Source organism: Oculina patagonica, chromosome 1 (assembly GCF_052425735.1).
Source record: "Oculina patagonica isolate OP01 chromosome 1, crgOcupat, whole genome shotgun sequence".
Taxonomy (NCBI): domain Eukaryota; kingdom Metazoa; phylum Cnidaria; class Anthozoa; order Scleractinia; family Oculinidae; genus Oculina; species Oculina patagonica.
The window spans coordinates 31,688,982-31,708,829 of NC_135758.1; the positions used below are offsets into that span (position 1 = coordinate 31,688,982).

At 40.9% G+C, this 19,848-nt stretch overlaps 1 protein-coding gene across 3 annotated transcripts in view; it reads right to left on the reverse strand.

Annotated features, from left to right (window-relative positions):
* LOC144664084 (E3 ubiquitin-protein ligase rnf213-alpha-like) overlaps positions 1–19,848 on the reverse strand; it is a 163,060-nt gene that overhangs the window by 112,260 nt on the left and 30,952 nt on the right. For all 3 annotated transcript variants that reach the window (XM_078525228.1, XM_078525223.1, XM_078525215.1), the window contains exon 3: positions 17,329–17,612. In XM_078525228.1, coding sequence (XP_078381354.1) covers positions 17,329–17,612 — 284 coding nt within the window. The remainder of the gene's footprint in view (positions 1–17,328; positions 17,613–19,848) is intronic.

Genomic DNA, 19,848 nt, shown 5'->3' on the forward strand with positions numbered 1-19,848 from the left:
TTGAAGATCTCTTTGATCCTCTCACGAAGTGGAAGCGCTCTTTCTCTTTCTGCAATCTGCGTTTGCAAACGCCCCAGCTCTTCGGTTCTTTCTGCGACTCTGTCTTCCGCTGCTTGTTTTTCAGATGGCGAGGCATTATCATCTTCAATAATTTTTTTGTCTTCCTCGTTTTGGCGCTTGAGCTCATCTTCTTTCTGATGAAGTTCATCAAAAGTTTTTGTTTCGTTAAGCCTTTCTTCCCAAGTGTTTTTTTCAGTTTCTTTGGCAGCGATGCTTGCCCTGAGTTGGTCGACCTGTTTTTGTTCTTTTGCCTTCTGCTTAGCTTGTTTTTCAAGAGCAGCAACTTCTTTTTTTTTGTTTTCAAAATCCTTTTTAAGATTTTTTTTCAGTTGCTTAAGTCTGCGCAATTCTGATTCATTTTCAACATTTGACCCAAGTTGTTCCATCTTGGCATCTATTCGCTCGATTCTTATTCTGAAATCTTCTACTTCTTGGGTGGCTTTTTCTTTCTGCATGTCAATTGTTTCTGCCTGTTGTATTTGACTTTCAGCTTCTCTTAATCTTGGTCTCATTTCTCTTATTTCTTCATTGTTTTGAGAAATCAGAGATTCCGCTTCTGGCCCAAGGGGGGCTTTAAACTTGTCTGTGAATTTTTTGAGAAGGCCAGTTCCGTCTTTTTTGAAAATTTCGGTCTCGCCACCTTTTGATCCAAAGGATACAATTGTAGTTTCATTGCCACTCTTTTTGCTAAAACCTATTGGGTCTAATTTTGCGAAGTTCACTTTGGGGAATTTTCTTTTGATAAAATCTTTAGCTCTGTCAATCATTGCCGGTTTGTCATCTTGATGAATAAAGCTTCCCAAAAAAGGTGTTTCTTCGTAGGATGTGTCTGGCAGCCCGCTCTGTTCGTGCTGCATCGTTTGCATTTCATGTTGTTCACCCCCATGGTAGGGTGTGGATGCCTCCCCGGGCTGAAATGGTCGGGTTGTGTCGACCTCTTGTTCCTCTTCATCATCGTTATCACTGTTGTGGTCAAGATCTTGGTCCAAATCAGGGTCCTCGAATCCAAAATCACCACCACCTGTTGCCATCGCTTAATTTATATATATATATTTTCAAATTAAACTTTTCAATTTAACAATAAAACCAATCGAGAGATGGCTGCTGTTCAAGAAAACCTTCAACCGGGACGCACAGAGAAAATACTCGGCGCACTGAAAGCCGAGCGCGCAGTAAAACGAATCACTTTTGACCGCACAGAAGCCAATCCAGAGGAAACGTTGTATGTTTCAGTGCCCAAGCTGAACGAAAACGAGGTCATTGTGCCTGGCTCGCTGGCGCTGCGCTTCAACATCGACTTGAGCGGAGGCCATGCCAACAACTTTCTGGTTGACAACGTCAGCCGAGCTCTGGTCGACAAGTTTGTTGTAAAGTACGAAGGCACTGTCGTGCAGGACACGGTTGGCTATGACATCTACAAAATATTTGAGGACTTTTTCCTTTCGCAGGAGGAGCGCGACGACAGGGTGCCAGAGGGCATTCAGAGCGAGGACCTCAACAAAATTCGCTCAAATGCTGGCGATAAGAAAACTTCAGGTGTGGACGCAGAAAAAAAGCTGAATGAGATATATGGAAATAAATACCGCATCCGACTGGATCACCAGATTTTAACTGACCATGGGGCATTTTATCCTCAGGCACTATACAACGATCTTGTGTTCGAACTGAAGCTCGCGGCAGCCGAACATGTGGTCAGAGGCTCAGATACAACAAAACTAAAATACAAGTTGACAAACATCCAGCTGGAGTACGAGATGATAAGAAGCGAGGAAATTGCAGATGAAGCGTTCAGCGCTTATTCGGGCGGCAAAGAGTTCGCTTACGACCACATCCAGCGTGATAAAGTGACGACTTTTGCAAAAGGCTCCGACACACGTCTGAATCTAAGGGTCAACCCGCAGAGGAGGTCCATGAAAGGTATCTTGCTCCTATTTATTGAGCAATATAACAAAGGTGCAAGGAGCTCGGAAAAGTACATTAACCCGGACCTTACAAAAGTAAGCATCACTGTCAACGGCTCGCCAAACATGCTGTACAACAACGGCATCGAAGGAATGGACATTTGGGGAGAAGTTAAAAGATTCTACATGAAAGAAAAAAATAAAACGCAGCACATGACTCTGCAAAAGTTTTACACAGAAGACAAGTTTGGCCTTCTTATTGATCTGCGTTCCATGGCTGACCACTCGATGCACGGAAGCGGCACGCGCCTTGTGAACACAAAGGACGGTGTCCAGCTTGAGCTAGAGAGGAAAGCAAGCGGCTCAGGTAATTTGAACTGCCACATTTACGTAATCAGCGACGCCCAAATGAATATACTTGGCAGGCAGTTAGAATCTGTGCTTTTATAATTTTTTCTTTGAAAAAGTGTACCTTAGGTACATATACGAACGAAGATGGATCCTGCCAATATACCCTTCAACGCCCTCATTGTGGGACCAACGAACTCAGGAAAAACAAGATACGTGGTCAATCAGCTTTGTGGCCCTTTCCGAGGCAAGTTTGACTACATCGTGCTTATCTGCCCGACTTTCGAGCACAACAAGACTTATTATCGCTTTGCTGAGGAAGATATTCGATTTTTTGTTTTCATTTGCGAGCAGCACGAGGTGGAATCTTGGTTAAGGCTTTCAAGATTTCTTTTTGAGGGTACGAACACGCTTATCATCCTCGACGACTGTGCTGCTTCGAAAGATGTAAAAGGAAGAACAGGGGAGTTGGTGAATCTTGCTTTCTCTGCTCGCCACGCAGGCTTGAGCATATGGGTGTTAACTCAAAAATTGACAAGCATAACATCCTCATTCCGCGAAAATGTTGCGGCAATCGTTTTCTTTTACACCCCCTCTGCAAAGACCACGAAGGCAATCTTTGAGGATTACGCTGGCGAACTTGCCCATGAGGATTACAAAGAAATCATTTTAAAGCTAAAAAAAAATAAGTTTTCGCATCTTGTCATTTCTCATCGCCACCCTTACGGCACAAAATTTTCTTATTGAACATATTTTTTAGAGTAATAAATGGCTGACCCGTTCGCAACTTCTCCTCCCGAGAGCGTCAAGGGCGCTGCAAGTGAACAAGAATTAGCTTCCGTAATGGAACTGCTAGGAGCTGAACCAGAAAGTACAGAAAGCGCTATGGCACTCATTCAAGGCCCTGACATTCCTGCTTTGCGTGAACAGCTTGCAATCCTTGTTTCAACAGGAAAAGCCAAAGAAGCAATCGGTGTGCAACTGACACACGAGCAGGTGAAGCGCTTGACAGATAAAGAAGTTGAAAAGTACTTAAAGAGATATGAGGCATACGTTGGATCCAAAACAACCGACAGCTTGATTGACAGCTTTATTTTTCTTGTTACCAAAGTCGTTGGTATGGCCGTAAATATCAAGGACGTCAATGATTATCAAAAGGAACTCAAAAACGACTACATTATCAGTAAAGAGCTGTCCACTTTGGCAGGCGGTCTGGCTTTGAAATGCGGCCGCTTTCTTGCCGTTGCAAATGCTGCGCTCATCACAACAAAGCACATTGATTTAAACGAAGCCGCGCCTGGCGCGGGGACGTGCGCAGCACGCGTCAAAGACGCCCAAGGGGTCCCTACAAAGTCGCAAACCAAAGGGACTCTTGAGTCCCAGCGCCATGGCGCTGAAACACCAACTACTGAAGATTTTTCTGAGCAATGCTAAGAAAATGCTAGCAATTGCTTAGCAAAAAAGTTTGCTGAGCATTGTTCATTTAAATATTATTTTTTTCTCATTATATAATGGCCGAGCTCGAACAAACTCCGATCGCTCAAGAAGAACAGAAACAAGTTACTTCAACAACTCCAGCAACAAAGCCTGCCAAAAATCCAAAGCGAGTTGCTGCTGGCAAGCTTGCAGCTGAAAAAACAAAACAGGCTCGTGAAGCACAGAAAAAAGCTGCTGTCGAGGCTGCTGCAATAATTGCAAAAGAAAAGGAAAAGAAATCTGCTGCTGCAAAGCGAAATGTAACACCACCGGACGTAACGGAACCAGCTCAGCCCGAGGCTCAGCCGCAATCAAGCGGTCTCACCACAAATCAATGGATATCTTTGCTTGGTATCGGCGTTGCAATCGTTACAACTTATGTGAAACGCGAAGACATAAAAGCCTTTATAAACGAAAAAAGAAGTCCAACATTTAAAGCTCCGCCAACTCTTATAACTGATGACACACCAGTTACAGCAGAAAGTATTGGAAGGGTTGCAACGCGTTCTTCAGACACGCCTTCGACAATCCAAAATGCCATTAGACCTCACAAACAAAGAGGAATCCGTCCGATGGATTAAAAAATTTCTTTTCAACATTTATTTTTCATTTATTATACCGACAATGTCCCTTGGTTTTATTCTTGACAGCCTTGTTAAAGGTGCAGCTATGGCTGGTATTGCTTTACTTTGGTTTGAATTTTCCAAAACTTGCGTTAAAACCGCTATTCGGGTGCAAAAGGATGAGGATACAATTTTTAAAAGAGGTATAAAAAAAACAAAAAAAGTTGAATCTGGTGAAGAAGTTGCAAACTTTGCTTCGCAAAATGGTGAAGAATAAACAAAAAAATTTTTCAATTGAATATTTTTTATTATTTTATACTGAACCGCCATGTCCGACAACAAGCTCGTGAAAACGCTCATGGATGCCGCGACTCTCACTGGCCTTGCCGCCGGAATCGGCTGGGCTGCCAAAAAAGTTGTAAAAGAAAACTTCACATCCGACCCAAGCAGCAGTTTTATGAACTATGTAAAGTTCACAGCCGTCATGGCTGGCAGCGTTGCACTTAAACAGTATCTCGAGGACCAGAAAATTCTCCCCACCAATTAAAAAAAAATATCTTAATATAAGAACAAAAACACACAATGGCAAGCGTAGCGATTATGGCTGGCGGAGCTATCTTGAACGCTGCTGCTTTCATTGGCGGCAACTATCTTGCTCGAGCTTTGGGTGGCGGAGATGACGCCGCTTTGAAAGAAAAAGAAAGACACGACAAAGCTCTCGAGGCTTACCAGGCAGCTTACGCGAAATACTCTCGCGACCGCACGAAGCTTCTCGACTGGATCGAAACCAACAATGAGATCAAACAGCAAGCGAAACAAAACTTTACGAACACAGACTACGCTTTCAAACTCTACAACCAGGCACATCCTGACAAACAAATGATTCCTCCGAAAGAACCCAAGTTCTCTGATTTTTATCAGCCAAGCGAGCAGCAGAAGCAAGGTGAACTGATGTTTGTTGGCGCAGGCGCTCTTGCTCTTGGGTACGCTGCCTTTCGGTTTCTTTAAACGTTTCTTTTTTTTCTTGTATACGCATGGATGCAAAGATTTTTGCGGAGCAAAACTTTTCGAAGAAAATCTCGAAAGTCTACTATAGCCCCCAGGGCTACTGGAAGGGAATTGCAGCGATAAAAAAATTAGCCGAGGCGGCCAAGGTTTCCGAAGATGCTGCTAAAAAGTGGCTAGTTAAGCAGGCCCTTTGGCAGATCTACCTTCCGGCACCACGATACGTTCCTCGCCCAAAATTCGATGTTTCTTCTCCAAACGCGGTCCACCAGGCGGACCTTCTTTTTCTGCCACACGACAAACTGCCGCGAGGGCGAAAAGTTTACAAATACGCGCTGACTGTTGTTGACGTTGCCAGCCGTTTCAAAGAGGCCGAGCCTTTGACCTCCAAAGATTCAACTGAGGTTGCAAAAGGTTTTCAGACAATTTACAGGCGAAGTGCACTAAAATGGCCACAGATGCTTCAAGTTGACCCTGGTCGCGAATTCATGGGAGCTGTTACTAAAGAAATGGAAAATCACAAAACCTATATTAGACGCGGGCGTGTTAACATTCACAGAGATCAAGCTATTGTTGAACGTTTTAATCAAACACTGGCATGGCGCCTGTTTGGTTATCAGTACGGTGTCGAGATGAACCTGCCATCTGGCCAGCGGTCGACAGCGTGGGTAAAAAGGCTTCCCGAAGTTGTTACCGCTCTGAACAACGAAGTTACCAGTCTTACTGGAAAAAAACCTGCTACTGCAATCAAAGAAAAGGCTGTTTCGTCCAAACCGTCCTCAAAATATACAAGGCCTGTTGGCTTGAAAGAAAAAAAACTCCCCTCTCTCGTTAATGTGCGCTATCTCTACCAACCTGGCGAGCTGGAAGGCGGCGTAAAAAGGGCAACAGATCCGATTTGGTCATTAAAAGTCTACAGCATCGAAAGGTCTGTTACTAAACCTGATCAGCCAGTGCTTTATTACTTGCACGATGGCCCAAAGCGCGGCTTCGTGCGTGAAGAATTGCTTGTTATTCCTCCAAATACACAGTTACCACCAAGCACTTAGTGCTTGAGCCCCTTGGGCTCAGAAAAGCTATAAAAGTTCTGTTTATGTAGGTGTTTCGCAAAACTTATACCCGTAAGCATTTGTATGTATCCCATCATCCGCTATCCATCGCTTTGAGTCAAATGGAGACAGCGATTTTTTGTTTACCACTATCGAATACATCTCGTGGGCATAGCTCCTCAGCATGTGCATTTCGTGAAAGCTTTCCTTGTTTTGAAAAAGTGTATCTTTGAAGTTTTTATGATCTATTTTTTTCTTTGTCACACACTCTTTTACCCCCTTTGCCTTTTTTATATTTTTTTTGTCTTCTGTCATTATTGAATACATTTTTGGCCTCAAACAAACACACTCTGAAATTAGTTTTCCTGCGCATTCGTCTTTCATTTTTCCCAACACCTTTTTGTTTTCGTTTGAATAAAGTGAATGCTCTTTTGGGTAGTCGCTTGTGTCATAATTGTCAATGTTTTTTGCCATGTCCGCGTAAACGTCTTCTGTTTCTATCTCAAGCAAAAGGCTGTCTGTGTCTGTATACAAAAGCTCGCAACGCTCCCCGTACTCCTTTTTCAGGTGGTTGTAATAAAAATCGTACATACATAACTTGCTTACGTCAAGGATGGTCATGCCTGTGTAGACCGGTTTATTAAGAAAAAGCTTACTTTTTCGCATGTCTATTCCAACCAGATCGTTTGAAAACATTACATGCCTTGAATACAATGGGCTTGCAACTAATTTTCTTATTTTCTTTTTTTCGTCGCTGCGCACTATTCTTATGTCTACACGGTTTCTCAAGTTTTCCATTGTTTTTCCAAAAACTGAGTTATTCATCAGCTTGTAAAAGTTCTTTTCAAATACGCTTTTCGCTTCTTTTCGGAATTCTGTGTTCATCCGGATGTACGGCTCCATCCACGCCTCTTGTTCAAACTCTAAGACCCTGTGCACATTTTTGAGTTTCATTCCCTGTTTTAGATAAAACTGCAAGTTTCGGTAATGCACGACGTAATTGGTTTTGTCTTCAAGAGTTAAAACAAGCTTTTCGGTGTCTGGCGGGTGCAAATCAAGATTTTTTATTGTTTTGTTTTGGTAAGGCGAAAGCATTTCTTTGTTTATTTTCTTTTTCTCTGGTGCTAATGGATAGCTGTTGTGGGCGTCGTGCAACTCTTTCGGATATTCCAGGTCAACTTCAAGAATCCAGCCAGATTTTGCAAACTCTTTTTTTGTCATTATTTCTTTTTCTGTCGGCATAACCTTTTTCCATCTAAAACCGCTTTTCGGAAGCGGCTTGCTCATTGCCCACCCGTAAAGGTTATTCGCATCAAGGTACGTTATGTATTTTTTTGGCTGGCTCGGGTCAAATCCCTCAACATAAGGGTTGTTCGCCTTTGCATACCTCTTGCTTACCATCGAAATTCCGCCTCTTATTCCCCTTTCAACAAAAAGATGCATTTCATAGTCGGTAAGTAGCTCAAGCTCCACGCCTGTCTTTTTCAAGAGTGCGTCCCAAGAATTAGGCCTGGCGTCGTGTAATAATTCGCGGGATCCAACTCGTACTTCTCAAGACAGAGTTTTCGGAAGTTTTCAAAAACGTCGGCTAACAGGGTCATGTCGGTCTTCACGTACAAATCGTGGTAGTCGCCCAGGTTCCGGCAGCCAAAGGTTTTCCACACGTTTTGCGCGTGTTCATACTCTTCATCTGTTATGTGCTCGTCGTTAAGTTTGCTGTAAAACTTTTCTTTTTTTGGCAAACTTGTTTCTGTAAATCTTTTCCATAAGTCTATGTATTCGTAAGGATAAATTCCCTTTTTGCAAAGAAGTTTAAAACTTTCTTCAGACTGCTTTGAAATAGATTTTGTTATGTTTAACGACTCCTTCGGTGTCGCTTCTACAAGTTTTTCAAGACTTCCTTGAAGAAAGTTCAAGCTGTCAATAAAACGCAGTCCGCCCAATGAAAATGAAATGTATTTTTCCATGTTGTTTGCGATACACCCCACCTCTTTTTTTGCCTCTTTTGAAATTTTTGCCATTTTCTGCATTAAATGGTGCGCATCATAGCCCCTCAAGTTGTGGAATACAACTGGTATTTGGACATTTTTTGGATTTATTCTCATCATCAAGTTACAAATGTTGTGCGCGGCTCCTCGAAACTTTCCTGTTATGTGACAGTGGTCCTTTACCACATCTTTGTAGTTCGGCTGGATAAGCGGCTTGTGGCAAGCCAAGCAATTTTTTTGGTTTTTTGCGGCCGCTATGTGTGCTTTTTGTGTCAGCTTTTTTAGCACATAGTAATTTTTGGTATCCAGACCTTGTACTGCTTTTTTACGCCTGTAATAACATTTTTTGTGTAGCTGCCCAAAGTAATTAAGTTCCTCACTATTCCCAATCCATACCGGCAACGAGTCTAAAAAGTTTTGTTTTATTAGCGTTTTTTCGCAAATGTGGCAATCGGTTGCATTTTTGAATTTTTCCCAGTCTTCCCAAGTCATCACAAGGGGTTTTTGCTTTGACAATTCAAATCTTATTTTTTTCTCTTCACTTAAAAGACAGTTCAAAAACACTTCAACGGCGTTTTCTCCCCTGTAAACGAAAGGTTTTTCGTTTTTGCCGTCGCTCCTTACAACTGTGTAAGCAAATCCACAAGCCTCGTGCTGTTCTGTCTTGTCTGTGTAGCTTTTTTTCTTCAAGTCTTCCAGTTCTTCTCCTTGTTCTTTTCTCTTCTGGCGGTCCTCGGGCGTTTCGCGTTTACATCCTTGCATCTTTCTTAACAATGCCTCAAAGTCGGCGTAAATTACAAAAGGCGCTTTCATTTGTTTTTGATAGTTTTTAAAAGAAAGAGTGTTTTTCCCATCTTCCGGCATTTCGATTCTTGTTGGCCTGCCATTAACTCCATTGCAGTTTTCTTCGTGCTTTTCGAGCAAGTCTGCTCTTGTAAAACCGGTCAAGCACATCATGCAAAAGTGTTTTTTGTTGTGTGATTTAGTCTGATCGTAGAGCAATGCGCTTACTCTTTTTATAAAACAGTAGTGCTGTATTAATCCTGACTCAATCAACATAAGGTTTATACGAGAAATTCCTTTTTCTTTTTCGCTTGTTCTGAGAGGTGTCACACAGTCGTCTTCCCATCCAAACACATTTATTGCAAGGCCTCTGTTTTGCGCCTCAAGCCTGTCAATCTGCTTTAGTGGCGTTGGAAAATCGATTCCATTGTAGTTTATTCCGTCGTCAACTGGGTATCTGCTTGTTCTTTGCGGATTTTTCCCATCTCTTGGCGGAAATAATGCAGCTCTCAAAGCCCATTTCAAACATTCGTTATCCCTGTTTTGCACGTTAATAACTGCTTTTTTGTTTGCCAATTTTGGGGGCAAAGGCAAATAACTTCCACCTCGCAATGGCTGATAACGAGCAACATTAATGTACGCCATTGTTATTCTTTCAATTTTCCACCCCGAGCCTTTCTCTGACCAAGCCTCAATTTCTCCCTTTGCTCTTTCAATAAATTTGTCAAACTCTTTTTTTATTTGGTCTTTGTTGTTTTTTGTAAAAACGTGTGGTTCTCTTTCTCTAAAATAGTGCTCCATGTGTTGCGTGACTCCGTTTCTTTTTATCGAAAATTTTACTTCAAGTCCAAAGCTTGTTTTTAAGCTTTTTAAGTCATCAATTTCGCTTACTAAAAGTTCATAAAACTTTTTTTTGTTTTTTCTTGCAAAAGTGTAAAGATCTTTGTTGTTTATGTCAGTTTCGGGTATGTTCATTTTCCATACACGGAGCCAATCGTCAAAATCGGTGTGGGCCAGTAAAAAAGTTAAGAGCAAAGATCCACTGAGACCGAGCCAAAACAAAAATAAGTGGCACAAAAATTCAAAATCAGAATTCTAGATATGCCGCCCACAGAAAGCCTATGGTAGGCCTAGAAACGTGGTGGGATTTTTTTCTTCAAATATTTCTTCGACCGCTCAAAAACTTACAAAACCGTTATGAACCCCAGTGTCATCTAAAACACACAAAATAAACATGACTCATACCGTGTCGTAAACTTCGCGCTGGCTCATTCGCATTAAATGAAACCCCGTTTTTGAGCCTAGAAATGTACTATTGAAGTGTTTATAAGTCATTTGAGTCCAATCTTTCCTCTCTAAGTTAATTTTGAAGGTCACGGCGAGCCGCTGAAAATCACTAAAATTCGGTTGCTCGAAATTCTTAATTTGGCGCTCTTTTTCGAGAGAGAATTTCTCTACCCGGTAAAACTCTAAATTACTTGAATTTCAGATATTTTGAAAGGGGAAATGTCGTTCTAAAACCTAGTGTAAAAATTTATTTCGGGCTCTCTATACGCGCTGAGTGCGAACGCTCTCAAAATACTTATAATTTCAAAATTAACTGTCACTAAAACGTAAACAATACCCACATTCTTCCGACCAGACAGTCCAAAACGTCTTCTTCTGAGTCTTTCCTCCGTTTTCTACTGGTATTTAGATGTAATCTACAGCAGAAGTTCCCTGTTAAGATCATCTTGAACGCTATATCTGCCAGATATCGAGGGTAAATCGAATTTCGAATCATATCGCCATCTTTGATTAGTCTTCAAGGCATTCAAGCGTGCCGTCGAATCGACAATTTCAGTACATCTCCGTATTGACATTCAACATTCGACCACTCTCAGGTCTGTCAGTGATATTCCCATCTCTTGTTAAACAGCCGTCGATTAAATATACCCTTCTTGTATCAACCCTTTGATTTCTCGACCGAAATGCCGGTCCGTTCAATTCTCCATGGTCGGAAAGAAACGAGCCAAATTGTTGTTCTCCGATGACATGTTGACTACCATATTTGAAAACTTGCGTGTTACGCAATCGCTTCCGTACTAGTCACTCGGTAGGTTTTTGTTCACGATTTCCATAAATGAAAAAAAAAAACCTCGATAATTTGAAAGATCAGGACGTCTAAATTAATTTTACTGTGTTTAAGGGGAAGTGGATGGAAAGGTTCGAAGTGAATGAATTTTTCAAGTTCTCAAATAACCCAAATAACCCAACCGAGCTGTTGAAAAAAGAACAATCATGATCCTTGTCGGAAACAAAAATGTGAGAACTTGAAAAATTCCGGCGGACTATTTCAAGTTGAAATTATTTTCGACCCTTTCCATCTACTTCAACAAGTAGGGGGATTATAGCCCTGGGGGGGGGGGAGGGGGTACCAAAAAGTTTTTTTACGGGGAGGCTTCGCCCCGAGCTCTTACCCCTTACCCTTTTATATACCATTTTGACATAAATTGTACCCCTTTCGTATACCTTTTACTGAAAAAAGGTACCCCTTTCATATACCTGAAAGACATCGTATAGACTTAGAACATGACGTTTCTTGTCATTTTTATTTAGCGTTTATTAATTGAAATTATACAGCCATAAATTACATCTGTTCGAAAAATGTTAATTAAAGACCCTTTGAAAAAACCTAAACGATTGATTTCCATACCCTTTCCTATACCTAAACTTGTGAAATCCCTACCCTTTTATATACCTGTAGCCTGAAAAAGGTACCCCTTTCGGGCGGAGCCTCCCCGTATAGGCCATGCACGGTTTCGACGAAAAACAATCAAAATACTTCCCTTTTAACTCTGTGCCAAAATGAATTCACGCAAAAATCGTTTAAGTCTCAAAGGAGACTTGCGATCGTAAACTTATTTCAAGGCTACAGCGCTTAGCCTGCGAATACAGCCGCTTCGCATCCTAATCGCTCTCGTGATTACGGACTACTCGTTTTGCACGTAGCAGCGGGAGCAATGAGAGGCGGCTGTTTTTCTAGGCTATACAGCGCTTGGTTTATTTACTATCCGTAGAACCGTCTACAGCAGTTGTTTTACAATATGCAAACAACCAAATTAATGGCAAATCATTTCTGAGCGGCAACGTCTTGTCCAAAATAACATTTTTATCGCAAGTGCTGAACCCACACCATCACCCCTCCCCCTCTCCGCTACACCTCACCGAGGGCACTCCACCCAAGGTCCAGATCCTTACTATCCTTGCTCTTTTATATACCCTTTTGAAGACAAAAGAAAACTTCCTTTTCGCTACCTGACGAAATAAAAACGTGCATAAACCTTCAAAAAATCGAGGATGTTGCCCCTTTTACATAGCTTCAGAAGGGACAGGCATAGCTTGCGTTGCAGACTAACTAATTAAACCCTGGTATACCAGGGTTTAGTTAGCCTGCAACACAGGCTAGGACAGGCATCTCTACCCTTTATATTTTTAATTTCGACAGGGGTCTATTCGGCTTCAAATAAAACTGAAACAATTTAGAATATTTAGATAGATCGACTGCCCAGTGTTCGGTGGATTAAAAGAAAAGTAATATGATGGATAATTCCTTACCCCTTTCGACATTTCAGCTGGTGAAATACCAACTTATTATTTTACCCGCGGCCTAGAAACAGTAGAAATGTGATTCCTTCAGTCTGCTTAGGAATTTCCTCCTCGCCCGCCCGCGCCTGCGTTCTAGGCAACTCAATAAAAGACCAATTGGAAGAGTAAAACAGAAAAAAACAGACCATTTCGTTTTTGCCCTTTGTAACTTTTTCTGTCAAAAATGTTATATAACTGAGTAGGGATATGGACGGCGCCTCAGGCTCGAGGCCTCCGGTATAATTACCTTTTCGTGTACCCGTACGCACTGGTCGTAAGAGATTTGAAAGGCACTTCCTTTTTTTTACATGGTCTTACAAAAAACGTTGGAGCCTAGTGGCCCGTCAGGCCGGAGCTTCTTCTAGTTTCAATATATAGTAGGAGTATATTACTCCTACAAAATAAGATGCTAGTCCATCGCAGGATTATCCTCTTCTTCCTTCTCTCAACATACACACACACACACACCTTGGTGGAGACAGCAATGTGGAGAAAAAATGTCTTGCCCTTGAAAACATAATGCAATGATTCCGGCCAGGGGTCGAATACGGACCGGTCGACCAAGAGTCTAGCGCACTTTGGAGATGTTGGCTGGTTGTCAACTGGACTGTGGGTAACGTTTCCATGTGATGAGCGTAAAGTCTAGTTTCAGCGAATGTATACCCTATTCAGGTTTCAAATGCGGCGCTTATTCGCGGAGGGGGGGGGGGGGGGGGGGGGGGGAAGGTGCAGCTTATTTAAGGACATCACTTATTAAACAAAGCAAAAGCCAAAAACAGACTGCTTGCACAGGTACCTGGAAAAAGAAAGAGAGGAGAAATTGGGCTTGGTGTGACGGTAAAGTTCATGGACGGCCTTTACAACAAAACTACGTACTGCAATAATACTGGAGAGGGAACTTGATGATCTAATAATGGTGTAATATATTCACTTTAAGTGAGAAATATTGTCTGTTAATTTGATAGAAGGAAACTTGCAATTAATGCTGTTTTAGAGTTCCATTGTAGTCAAATGGAATTCTTCGAATAAGCACCGCATCGGGACTGTACTATTCGGAGGAGGCGCTTATTAACATTTTGTCCCAAATACGGCGTTATTGGGGACGGCGCTTATTCGACTAAATACGGCAGTTATTTTAACTGGAAGATATGTAGGACTATATGCCGTGAGACAGTTGTGCCAGGAGCCTATGGTTGTGCCACATTCGTGCATGTGATACCCCCGGGGAGGTACTAAGGGTGGTCGTAATGTGTAAGAGATTGCAGTTTGACTTGAAATAAAAAATTTGCTAAAAATTCCTTATGTGTGTGTGTGTGTATTTTTTTATCAGAGCCGGAAGAAAATAGGCAGTGCCTTTCAAATCGCATTGACCGAGATGATCTATATTTTTTTTTTTCGCAATGTCTTTGACCAATCACCACTTACCTAAACACGGGAGGCTCCGCCCCTAAGCGAAGACTTCTATTTTTTCTGTATTTTTGACACAGAATAAGGCCTAGTTAAGAGGTGTCGTAAGAGATTGCAGTTTGACTTGAAATAAAAAATTTGCTAAAAATTCCTTATGTGTGTGTGTGTATTTTTTTATCAGAGCCGGAAGAAAATAGGCAGTGCCTTTCAAATCGCATTGACCGAGATGATCTATATTTTTTTTTTTTTCGCAATGTCTTTGACCAATCACCACTTACCTAAACACGGGAGGCTCCGCCCCTAAGCGAAGACTTCTATTTTTTCTGTATTTTTGTAACAGAATAAGGCCTAGTTAAGAGGTGTCGTTCTGGATCTCTCAATACAAATGTTAACAGGGAAAGGTGTTTGTTTGCTGTTTTACCTGTTCTGACAAAAAGACATATGATCTGGACCTCAGGCGAGTACCGCTCGGCGTCGTGTAGGCAAGGGTTAGTGGTGATGGCGTAGGTCCAGCCATCTGTTGAAGATATCATTTTGACCAAGATTATGCTTCTTGCAAATAATGGTTTGCCATATGTTGTTTAAACCTTTGGTTGTTTGAGTATAGTGAAACAATGAGCGCTGCATTAAACCTTTACATAAGTCAGTTTACGATCCTAAGGGTCACAAAGGGATGTTTGCACAGCGTTAACCAGAATATGTAGTTTACACGTCCTGATCTTTCGAATTATCGGCTGTTTTATTATTATTATTATTATTATTATTATTATTATTATTATTATTATTATTATTATTATTATTATTATTTAGGGAAATCATGTAACAAAAAGTCCTACCCAGTGACTATTACAAAGGGGATTGCGTGACACGCAAGTTTAGCCAACATGTAATCGGAGAACAACAGTTTGCCTGGTTCCAGTGCTTTGTTCCTGACCATGAAGAATTGAACGGACCGGCATTTTGGTCGAGAAATCAAAGGGTTGATACAAGAAGGGTATATTTATTCGACGGCTGTTTAACAACAGATGGGAATAGCATGGCAGACCTAGGCCCGAGAGTGGTCGAATGTTAAATGTCAACACGGAGATGTACTGAAGTTGTCGATTCGACGGCACGCTTGAAGACTGCCTTGAAGACTAATCAATAAAGATGGCGATATAATTCGAAATTCGCTTTACACTCGATATCTGGCAGATATGGCGTTCAGGATAATCTCAACAGGGAGCTTCTGCTGAAGATTACATCTAAATACCAGTAGAAAACGGAAGAAAGACTCAGAAGAAGACGTTTTGGACTGTCTGGTCGGAAGAATGTGGGTATTGTTTACGTTTCAGTGACAGGTAATTTTGTAATTATAAGTATTTTGAGAGCGTTCGCACTCAGCGCGTATAGAGAGCCCGAAATAAATTTTTACACTAGGTTTTAGAACGGCATTTCGCCTTTCAAAATATCTGAAATTCAAGTAATTTAGAGTTTTACCGGGTAGAGAAATTCTCTCTCGAAAAAGAGCGCCAAATTAAGAATTTCGAGCAACCGACTTTTAGTGATTTTTAGCGGCTCGCCGTGACCTTCAAAATTAACTTAGAGAGGAAAGATTGGACTCAAATGACTTATAAACACTTCAATAGTACATTTCTAGGCTCAAAAATGGAGTTTCATTTAATGCGAATGAGCCAGTGCGAAGTTTACGACACGGTATGAGTCATGTTTATTTTGTGTGTTTTAGAAGACACTGGGGTTCATAACGGTTTTGTAAGTTTTTGAGCGGTCGAAGAAATATTGGAAGAAAAAAATCCCACCACGTTTCTAGGCCTACCATAGGCTTTCTGTGGGCGGCATATCTAGAATTCTGATTTTGAATTTTTGTGCCACATCCCGCTCGGTCTGAGTCGAAATTTTCTCTTAAATTTCTTTGGGGGTTTCTTTGAAATTCACGGAGGTTTTCCTCCATCATAGCTTGCAAAACTTCTGACGAATATCTTGCGGCAGCCATCTGTTGTATATACCAAAGAAAATATTTGTTTAATTGAAAAATAAATCTAGCACACAGGTGGCGCTCTCTGTTGCTGCGGGCCGTTAGAGGTGCCGCCAACGCCTTTTTTGCAACTCGTTTCGCGAGGGGGGTAAGAAAGGCGTCTTGCGTTCCGCGCACACTTGTATAATAGGAGTTGTGGACACAAATTGTGACAAGGAGCGAGGCGAGCCTGGGCGAGCCGAGCGAGTTGTCACGGTTTGTGTCACAACTCCTATTATACAAGTGTGTGTTTGTGCTCTGCTCGTGCACTGTTCTGAAAATTTGTAATTTTTTGGGTTGTTTTCTAAATGCTGAAGGAGACAATGCGGTATGATTCTTGTAGAATCCGTGGCGTTAATTTAATTAGACTTAAACGCATCATAGCAGTCTAAGAGAAAAACAAAGGTATCATGTTACAAACCTTTGCACGAAAAGCACAAATATCACATTTGCTGCTTCAATACTGAACTGAAAGGTGAACTCATTTGACTTATTCTCAAACTAAATTACCCTGGAAAATTATTATCATGCTGTCGATTGATTGGCCATAATGCATTCTGCACTGTCCTTTGAGTCTCTGAGTTGATATATTTTTTTCATTATTATAGCCATGGTATTGAGGTGTCTGTGTCACCTAGGTTACAATAATATTTTATGCCAAGCTGCCCAGTTTAACTTCTCCTGCATTTTAAAATGAAAAGAAAAATAATTTGTTCTTTACTATCCACAAATTAAATGATGGCCTAGTTTTCAGCATTCTAGCAGTGACAAGTTGACATGCAAGACCTAGCACTGTTTCAACTTTAAATCATGCATTTCATTAAATCAATGTTGGCATTCCAAGACAAGAAAACTGGCCAACCCTTCATTCTGGGGGCACCTAATATAGACTCTATTATGGGGACACTTCTCATTGCCTCGAGGGTTAACCCCCTGTACAACAAAAAACACATCACCGATATAATCAAATAAACCCCTAAGGCTTGTATTTAAAGTCAACATTTTATACTGCCTGAAAGATATAGTATCAGTTATTGTTATGTTAAATGACATAATCTGATTGACAGGTTTAAGTACCAACAAATACAAGGAAAATGCTAAAGATACCTCCACATCTGTACCATTTTCATCACTATCAGGATTGTCATCTTCCTCTTTCTTGGGCTGACCATCATCTCCAGGTTGCTGTAATGCACTGTCAGATTTGCACTCCTCAGACAGATTGACATTAGCATCTTCCTTGTTGCCATTCTTGTGTTCTGTCTCCATAGGGACATCAGGGAGATCAGAAGAGTCTGCAGCTTTTACTAGTGACATTGATTCACAGGTGTTACCAATTTTAGGGACTGAAGACTCTCGGCATGCATCATCGACTTTCTGAATTACGTCACCTGTAATTTGAACAGTTCAAAATCCTGTGACTTGAAATAACAGTTCTAATTATACTTTCAGAATTTCATTACATTCGGTAGTACTACACTGTAGTTCAATGAGTGTCTGATTTGTGAACTTCCTAACAATAATGAGCCTCTCTTTGGGTATTTCCGAAGAAATCGAAGATGCAAAGATCACCGCAGAAAAAACGAAGATCTCAAGATTGAAGCGAAGATCTGAAATTACCGTAAAAACCCGCAGATAAGCCGCACCTTTTTTCCAAAAGTTTTCGCTCGATAGCGGGGGTGCGGCTTATCTGCGGGAACATTCGGAAGGTTGGAGGAAAAGGTGCCGTAAATTTTCGTGAACTGATGCTAATTTATGGAAAATTATGCAAATTAATATAACATAAAACTACAAGAGAGTACCGGTCATTGCTTTTGCAAGTTTGACAGCTCCTATACTGTTTGCAGTGTCGACAATGGCCTATAACTTTAACAGTAATATTGATACTTTACGAGCGAGAAAATACCACGAGTATTCACGAGTAAGATGGCCAATTGTTTCTTTCTCATTTTGCACCTTTGATGGAAAATTTGTCGAACTGATTACGAAACTCTCTTCATGCAACGAGTTTATCTCCAATAGATGGCCCCCAAATCTCTTTAATTTGTCGATATGATAGCCACGAAACCCGAACGCCTCCATCGCCATCTTGTTTTGCTTTACGTTCTCGCCCTAGTCCCACATTTCGCGTCCGATCAAATTTGCCTGGTTACTAAGCTACGAACGTTCGGCAAACGCAAGTTCTTGTTGTTGTCACACAAAAATCCATGGAAAAACTGCGTTGAATGAAGAAATACCTGTCAGCAAATGCCAGAAGATCACCCATAATATGTCAAAGTTGGTTTTCATTATATTAAAGAGCTCAAATTGTGGGTAAGACTGAAGTATTTTCTGTTTCAATGTTCATCGAGTTTACGTTCGATGAAGAAGACTTCCTAAAGACTCAACTTTGGATTTTTGACTCGACTTTGGATTTTCTTTGATTTACTTTCAAAAAACTTTTTTTCCAACATTTGAGTTCTTAAACTCAGGGTGCGGCTTATCTGCGGGTGCGGCTTATCCGCGGGTGTTTACGGTAACCATAATTCACTTGATCAAATTGAACACTCTGATATAAAGCTGTCAAAACTCATAAACACTACAGAAAATATCTGTACTTCGGAATTTTGGCATTTCACCGCATTTCAAGGAAAAAACAAACAAAGATAAGCAAAGATCTGCTTTAAAAAACAAAGATTTGCAAAAAAATATTGCGAAGAAATCAAACACTGTGGGTATACCCATAGAGAGGCTCAATAATTCAGCTCTTTCTAGGGACAAACACATTCAATATGTCTGTTCCTGTCAAATAGCTGTCTGGTGCATTGCAAACCAGTTCAAATACCTCATCAAATTAAAGTCTTACTGCTTTAGCTTTGTGTGAAGCTGTCAGCATGTTGGTTTTCTGCTGTTGCAACAAAAAAATTAAGCAAACAGTCTAGAAAATGAATTTTTTTTTGTTTCTTCAATCCCTCTGACAAACTGTCTATTAGTGTTTTGTTTGTTAACTAAATGTCCTGTTGAAAAAATTCTATGGTGCTACACACAGTTATGTTAAAAAATGCTAATATTATTATATCTGATATGCACATGCATGTCCAGACCCCTGCAGGATGGGTCCACACCAGTTGTGACAGGTTTAAGGTGCCTCGATCGGATTTTTGAGTGACGATACCTTTCAACTTTGAGCAACTTGTACGCCACCATAAACAATCCGACTGAAAATCGATCAGTACAGCTGTACTAAAGAAAGATGAAAGTTTCGAATGACATAAGTTTCATCAAAATCGGAGTAACCAGTAACCATAGCAACATGATGACGTCACCACCCATTCTACACGAGACCGATTTTCTTGTAATAGAGGGATAATTTTGAAAAAATGCTTCTAGATCTTGGACTTGACATAGATTTCTCAAGGTCTGCGAAATTTGAAGAATTTCTATGAGAGCGTTTTTGAGAAAATTTTGGATGAAGTTTTTAGGTGCTAAAATACAACAAAAACAAAGCAGTCTTAAAACATTATTGAGAAAACGTTCACACGGCCCGATCAAGTAACATTTTGGCCTTGAGTGAATCTTGTACTATCTAATTACCTTGGGAGAAAATCTCAGAGAAATCGTTTCATTTGATTTCTTGAAACATTGGCT